The sequence below is a fragment of the Anguilla anguilla genome, chromosome 1 (assembly GCF_013347855.1).
Source record: "Anguilla anguilla isolate fAngAng1 chromosome 1, fAngAng1.pri, whole genome shotgun sequence".
Classification (NCBI taxonomy): Eukaryota; Metazoa; Chordata; class Actinopteri; order Anguilliformes; family Anguillidae; genus Anguilla; species Anguilla anguilla.
This window is the reverse complement of record NC_049201.1, coordinates 28,961,040-28,968,612: the sequence shown is the minus strand read 5'-3', so window position 1 is coordinate 28,968,612 and position 7,573 is coordinate 28,961,040. Positions and strand designations below refer to the sequence as shown.

At 42.6% G+C, this 7,573-nt stretch overlaps 1 protein-coding gene across 1 annotated transcript in view; it reads right to left on the bottom strand.

The window, feature by feature from the left end:
• Nucleotides 1-1,292: 1,292 nt before the first annotated feature.
• Nucleotides 1,293-7,573, bottom strand: part of LOC118211545 (doublecortin domain-containing protein 2) — a 33,825-nt gene continuing 27,544 nt past the window's right edge. Inside the window, exons 11-12 of the mRNA XM_035388846.1 lie at nt 2,808-2,867; nt 1,293-1,422 (exon numbers count right to left, since the gene is read on the bottom strand). Coding sequence (XP_035244737.1) covers nt 1,333-1,422; nt 2,808-2,867 — 150 coding nt within the window. The 3' untranslated portion in view covers nt 1,293-1,332. The remainder of the gene's footprint in view (nt 1,423-2,807; nt 2,868-7,573) is intronic.

The window sequence follows — 7,573 nt, the reverse complement described above, 5'->3', positions numbered from 1 at the left end:
ACTCCCTGTGGCAGATGGGTAGAAACCTCGGAAGGAACCAGGCTCAAGGGGGAAACCCATCCGCCTCTGGTCGGCTCAGGGTGCCGACTGGTAACCAACATGTCAGTCAGATTTATAGGGTTTATGATGTATTTATTCTGCATACATACTGCACTGTATGTATTCAGATGTATGACCGTATTTAATGACCAGCTGGCTTTACAATAGCTGGTATAGGGGTGTTCAGGGGTTCATGGCTTAAAGTAAGAAAGTACACTCTAATGTATTTCAAATGCATTGTTTTGATGTCCTGCTTATGAATCTGTACTGTGGCAGTGCACCACGGCATACCAGTGCACCCAGCGTCATGCTCAATTGTCACTATTGTCTCTCCCAGTGAGGAAGGCTTTTCGACAGACTGGGATGACAGCGTCTAGTCACATACTAGCAACCGGCAATGGTAGATTGGAAGCCTTGCTTGCCTGTACTCTCATGGATCAATAGTGGAGGTTGAAACAATGAGTGCTGTTAAATTTGGCTGGAAATTAAAAATTGGGAGATAAAGGGGGGGAAATGGTGGGATCTTGAGACAACTATCCCTGATCACTTACCTGATTATATTTTTCATAAGCCCCCGTCCTGCACATTTCACAAAAGGCCTTAAAGGACTCAGAAAGGGAAAATCTTGATTTGAAGTGTTTCAAAGAACATGGCAATGGACACTGTTTATTACACCTTATTTTGCTTCTCAGAAATACAGAAGAATAGGCACAATTGCTTGAGCATAGTATTGTCTGACAGCACTGTTATTCTCAAGATGATATTAAAGAAAATAAGGGACAGCTCCTGGGTCACTGACAACAGCTCTCATTTTACACATCATTTATTCTCTAACTTTTTAATATCCACAGCCAAGGAGCTAATATATATATATATATATATATAAATATATATATATATGATCCACTCCAATATCATTATGTTATTAGTTGATTCCACTGCCTTTAATCAGCAGAGTAATTCATCTCCCGGGACAGTAAGCTTCTCTCATGCGCAATTACGCCGCGCACTACGCTTGCTGATTAGGCAGAAACACCAAAATAATTCATCAGAAAAATTGCAAAAAGAGTTCATCAAGCGTGCGACTCTGAAATCCCACTCTGGACCTCTGCTTCTTAATAATTAAACCTCGCAATTAAGCCAGCTTACCATACGGATGAGGGTGAGGGGGTCCATGCACTATTCATGAGAATACATAATTATGCGATATATTCCCGGAATTAAAAAAAGGCGAAGGAAATTCACAACGGGGCTGTCAAAATGCAGACGTTTTTATTTGGTTCACAGCGCTTTTTATCTTGCGTGTGAGAAGCTTTCGGGAGAAGTGGGCCGCGTCCCTTCGCTGGTTTCCGCGGCGCAAGCTTGCAGGTCGGTCAATGGATTCTATGGGAGGGGGAAAAAAACACACAGATGACACGTTTGTAGCCGTGTGGGGCACCAGTATCACAGAACAGAAAATGCAGCAAATGTATTCCGATTAAAGACAGGTCTGTCCACTGACTGAGCATGTGAAAGGTGAAGAACTTAAACTGAAAAGGAAGTCGACTATTGAACGGCACGACGAATTATAGGTTAGTGTTTGGTGGGCCGAATTGCCCTTGTTGGTGCCTCAGGCCTATACACGATACTGGCAGCTGCAGACAAGGTGGCCAAAGTCTTGTTTTAATCTGTAGCCGTGGCTTGCAGTCTCACAGGCTGCCTGTGAATAGACGGAACTGGCAGTCGAAAGGAACGTGTGCAGCGCTTCACAGAAGCGTCTGTCAAGAACTAAACGTGTGATGATCACAGGGTGCTGGGCCAGCACCCCACACGTACCGACTGCTTGAACACTGGAGCCTCTACTTCTCATAGTTTTTCTTTTTTGATCATAGAGGTCATGGAGAGGGCTTCAGATCAGGGACACCAGAAGGCGTTGAAAATAACAAGCATACACCAGATTGGTCTGTATGGTAGGCTATTTGCTTAGTAAAAGGTTATCTGGGTGTCGAGAAACAAACAAAAGCAGCTTTCCTCATCAATTTGGACGTTACCACAACTGGGACATTACCAATCACTTAATGGTAAGGTACAAAGTTGCTTGCACATCAATGTGTATTTCATGAATAAAGCCCCATGCTTCATAATCTGAGGATGTGGCTGGTCTCACGTTACCATTGGAAATATGTTCCTTGATTAACATTAATATGTGCAGAAAAACCTGCATATGCACATTAAAGGGCATTTTTATTTACAGTTACGATTATTCCACACCTCTGTTACAATCATACTGACTAGGTGGTATGAATGTACCATTGGACTGCATGTACTTTGGTTTAAATTGTATCCGAGTCAATTAATTATGAATGTAATCGAAACGGCTAATGACATGTCACTGCTGTTTGAAGTAAAATTTCATAGTGCTAGGCAAAATATTTCCAGAGCAAAATCCAAAAATTGCTACATTTATCTCTCCCCTACATTAAGACAAATGTTTAAAAAACAGAATGTGAAAGGAAACGTATAGCTTTACTCGATTTCTCACCATTAAGTTACACGTAAAATGCGCCAGAATGGTTCAAGAAAAATACATAGACAATAGACAACATTTTTCTCATTAAAAAACAAAAAAGGCCCTTGCAACTTAATGGCGGCAGTGTCTATGACAGAAACAATGGGAAGCAGGCACACAAATTGAGTTCAGAGCGGAAAATAATAAGCATGAATTTGATTAACTTTTCCGCCCAGTACAAGCTGGTGTTTCAAAACTGATGCAGGCCACATGTACCTACCTGTGAATCACGGCGCGCTGGAGAATTGCTCGAAGGGACTGCCCCGTTTTCTTCATTTGTCTAAAATAAATAAATAAAAGAGGAGTCGGGTGGTGAAGTCTTGCAGTGAGATCGGTTTTCAAAGCAACACAAGCGACTCGTTAAGACCAAGACAAAAGATTCGAGCATTCAGGCAACATTTTAAATATTAAGTGCATGTGCGAATATTGGGAAGTGCTGACTGCCTTAAACAAATTAATACAACATTTTGATTCATGATGATGTAATTACTCTCAGCAAATGAAAATTCTTCATCCCTGATAAATCACACAAAGGAAATCTGAATTTCTAGAGAGGGATGTGAATATTCATCTTTGCACAGGCTGTTCAATTATTTCTTGCAGCAAAAGTGTTTGTCTCAAATATATTATGCAGAGGGGAAAAAAACACAAGTAGCGTATTTAGAGTTACTTATTTATGAGGTGAGAGTATTGGAGGGCACAACGGTTAATATGGGAACCATATAAAGCAAATTAACAAAGTTGTCTGGGGAATAGGATTTTGGCTCGCACTGCAGTGCATTATCACATCAGCAAACAAAAGCTGAAAACTTCCCAGGAATTTGTCATCAGACCTAATTAGGCGCAATCCGCGGGTTCACTGAGTGCTTTATGCTTTCAAGGAAGCTCAGCAATATAAAAAAAGAAATTGCAGCACTGAATGCGTTGTTGGAATGACCGAGTCCACACACGGCTTTCCTGGTTTCTTGCTGGGTGGAATACTTCAAGAAATACCTTTAAATAAATAAATACCAGACACAAAACAGCCTTTCTATCAATGTCATGTTCATGATTTACATGGATAAACTTCAAACTGACATAAAGGTTGTCATTCAGGACTAGTCACTCCTGACTGAATTTGATATAACATTCTTTAAATTGGCACATGGAATAATTTAACCATAAAATATTATAGAAGAGTGCTCACAAGCGTGTAGCGTGTTTATGAGAGAGAGAGAGAGAGAGAGAGAGAGAGAGGGAGGGAGAGAGAGAGAGACCTTTCATCTTTGATTCCCTTTTATTTAACAGTTAAAGGAGACATACTGTTATCCAAATATTTCAAACATAAAAATAAGAAGAAACAAAATCAAAACAAGAAAATAAAAACAACGAAAAACCTATTACTAACCACAGAAAAAAACAAAAGCCAATACAAGCCAAAAACAGACTAACCCATTCAAACAGTCCACTAATGACCAGACTTTATGGAAGGCACTCATTAGGCACTCAAATGGCCCCCTCCGTACACACCACTGCCCATACTCTTCTGAAACCCCCATAGTCCTTTGTCATTTCTGCATGAGTATGGCTCCATTAGACTTGAAAGAACAAAGTGTCTAAAGAGCAGTCTTGCACAAAATGAGGCCAACCATATAGCCAACTTTTAAAATTCACTAAGCAACTGTCTATACGAGTACCCAGGGCCAAACACAAACACCTCTTCCAATACAAAAAACAAGTCCACCAGTCAATTACACTCCGGGAAAATATGAGCTGTTGTCTCACCCTCGGAACAGAAAGGATACACTGTTCCCCCAACTTCTGCTGATACTTGCAAACCAGGGAATACCTGCCAGCCACTCCCGTCCCGGGAAGCGAACCCGTTCTCAAACTCTTCCCGAACCGCAACAGGCAAAGCCCACCATAGCCCACCCAGTTTTCCCCCAGTGATTCGCCCTGAATGAGAACCTATTTGCTCTGCCATAGTGCATGCTGTCCTCTGACCTATCGGGCCCTGCAGGTGAGCCAACTTACATAGATCAGCTCTGGGAAAAGATAATGCAGAGCATTGGAAAAAAATGGCTCCAGCAGTATTAATGGGTTACAGAAAATGGGCTCGTCCAGGACCCACTATCATGGGACCCGACCCCAATCCAGAGGCCCCTCCACGGACTTTGTACAGCCGTCTGTACAGCCGTCAGTGCTCATGTTGCCTGGGTTCAGGAGGAACCAGCGAATGTCCAGCCCCAATCCCCCCATCCATCTCTACAAGCTCTACAGACTACAAGCTGGATCCCTCCAGCAAGACATCTTCATGATACAGCCACCTCTGTACTGCCCGCAACCGGAAAGTTGCCACTCTGCTTTCGAGATCGATAAGGCCCTGCCCCCCTTGCTGGAGTTGCTGATATAATACCCCTGCCTTCAGCCAGCGCTGTCCTGACCAAAGAGAGAGAGAGAGAGAGAGAGAGAGAGACAGAGAGAGAGAGAGAGAGAAATTATATACCATGACTGAACACATTTCACACCTCCAATGAATCACGATGCTTTACTACCAATATCAGCGGATTCTAACAGCCCCTGTAAATAACTGGGCCGTTGTTTGTGTTGCCAATAACCTTTTCAAGGAGAGTCATTATAGACCCCGTGCAGTCTGAACAAGTGCTGAGTAAAACATCATCAATTTAAGGAAAATTCCTTTGACATTGTTAGAATTTGCGTATTGGTGATATACTGTAATACGCGCTCAGGGTCCTGTTTTCTTGTTTTGTGCAGTATCTCGCTTTTCAGTGGCTAAACTCGAGTTCTCTAGACGACGGGACATTACGTGGTGACATTCCAAAGCAGACACAGTGCAGTTTAATGTGATTGAATCAACTCCTATATGCTCCTACTGAGAGACATCGATCAATTTATCAAGGAGACATACTGATTTTTGCCATGCTAACAGCCTCAATAGTCCAGAATGCAACAGCATGGCTTTGCAGCGGATTGGGGGCATCGCCACTTGCGTGGCCACTTTCTGATTTTTCTAGCTAATGTGAATCTAGCTGCCTGTGCACGCCGCACCCATCTATGTTACGAATAGCGATAGCATAAAATATACTTTATCCAAAGTCATGCAGGTTAGGTTAATATAGGGAGGCATTAACAGGGTGTAGGTGTGAAAAAGCACACATGCTCAATAAAATTACACTTAATAAATGCATTTTATTATTATTATTATTATTATTATTATTATATTATTATTAATATCTCATAATAGGCCCTGAATTAATTGCACATTGCTTAAACATGTTTACTAATGATGTAAGTGTTCTAGCCTGGAATTTTCCTTTAAAACCAACACAAACCAGGAGAATGAGAGGTTTCCTATTTACACCCAATGGAAATGGCCATCAACAAAGTTTATTAAGATATGTGGGTTAGCATTCTGAAAAAATGTGTAAATAATTCACATACTTCGTCAGAAGGATAATCATTACTGATGTGATGATGGTCTGACTCTCTCTCTCCCTCTCCCTCTCTCTCTCTCTCTCATCGCTTCCTCTCTGTCATCAGTGAGGCCTGTACAATTAAGGCTAATAAAATCAAGGCTGTCCTACATTAAGAGCCTGGGTGTAATGTACTGAAACATGCTGAAATGTACCGGAATAGTCATAATTCCAATCTCAGCACCCCTGCTGGTTTTCTCTTTCCTCGGGAGCAAAGATTTTCCTCCAGTTTCTCCTTCTCGAGTTCCCTCTAGCTCCAGTTACCACAAACCCCAGCCTCAGGGGCTCAAGCGCTGCGCAGCTGAACAGGAGAGCGGAGCCAATGGCTCAATGCCACAGGGAGGCCTGTGTGGACCTTCCTTCAGCTCTTATGCAAATCCAGTTCAAATCAGCCAAGGTTACTGGAGAGCTGCTGAGCCCAGTTATGTACGAAAGTAGTGTTCTATAGTGCTGTAAGACATGTGGGGGGGTGACCAAGTCAAAATAACACAGAGGCTGCTTGTCACCAGAATGCCCTGTAGAACTGAAGCTAATTAAGGTGTGTGTGTGTGTGTGTGTGCCCACATGTGCGTGTACGTGCGTATTTCTGTGTGTGCGCACGCATGTGCATGTGCATGTCTGTGTGTGCATGTGTGTGAGAGAGAGTCTATGTGTGTGTATGCATATGTACAGCTAAAACATTTTGAACCTTGATGACCAGGTCTCTCTCATTTAAGTCACCCTTTGACAGATACACTCTGACAGCAACAATAGATAGGTGCAGCACACAGTGCATTTTGAGGCCTGATAGAGCACATCTCTCCAGTCAGAATACCCTCACCGCCCCAGCAGGAAGGTTTTCAGTTATTGTCGTGTTCCAGACAGCAGAGTATACTACGCCCGACCAGAAGCCTGTAAAGATCTTCCAAAATCAATTGCTAAAATTTAAACATGTCATAGAAAAAGTCACTGTTTAATAAAAGTTTCCTCAGTAGTTCAAAGGGAAGCATTTCAGTGTAGCGCTGAAAATGCTGAATAGGGACAAGTTTAAGGACAGCATGTTTATTTGCGTCAGTTCTAGCACACTGAGCAAGAGTGATGTTCAATATTAAGCCCCAGTCTTGGAATCCCTAGAAAGATTAATATCTTGTAGCTACTTGGTAGAGATGAATACAAACACAGATCCTCCACGCAGTCTATTTTTTCCCAATTCCGGAGTGTCGGAGGATAGATGAATCATAATAAAAACACATTTTCACCTGGCCACCATATCTAGACGCGCAGGGGCATTTACTGCAGGAATGAGCCGTCTGGAGATTAATAGAGAATCTTCCCAACCGTACTGTGTTTGCAAGTTCCGGAAGCTTCTGCCCCTTGCTCCCTTGCAGACAACGACCCTGTAATGTGAAGGACACCCATGGCTCTCCTCCTGAGCGGGTTGTTTCCCATTGGTTTTCCAGGATGCGAGGCAGACCAATTTCAGCGCTTTGCTAAACTTGCAAGCGTATTCCCCGCAGCTTTGAGGAGTACATCC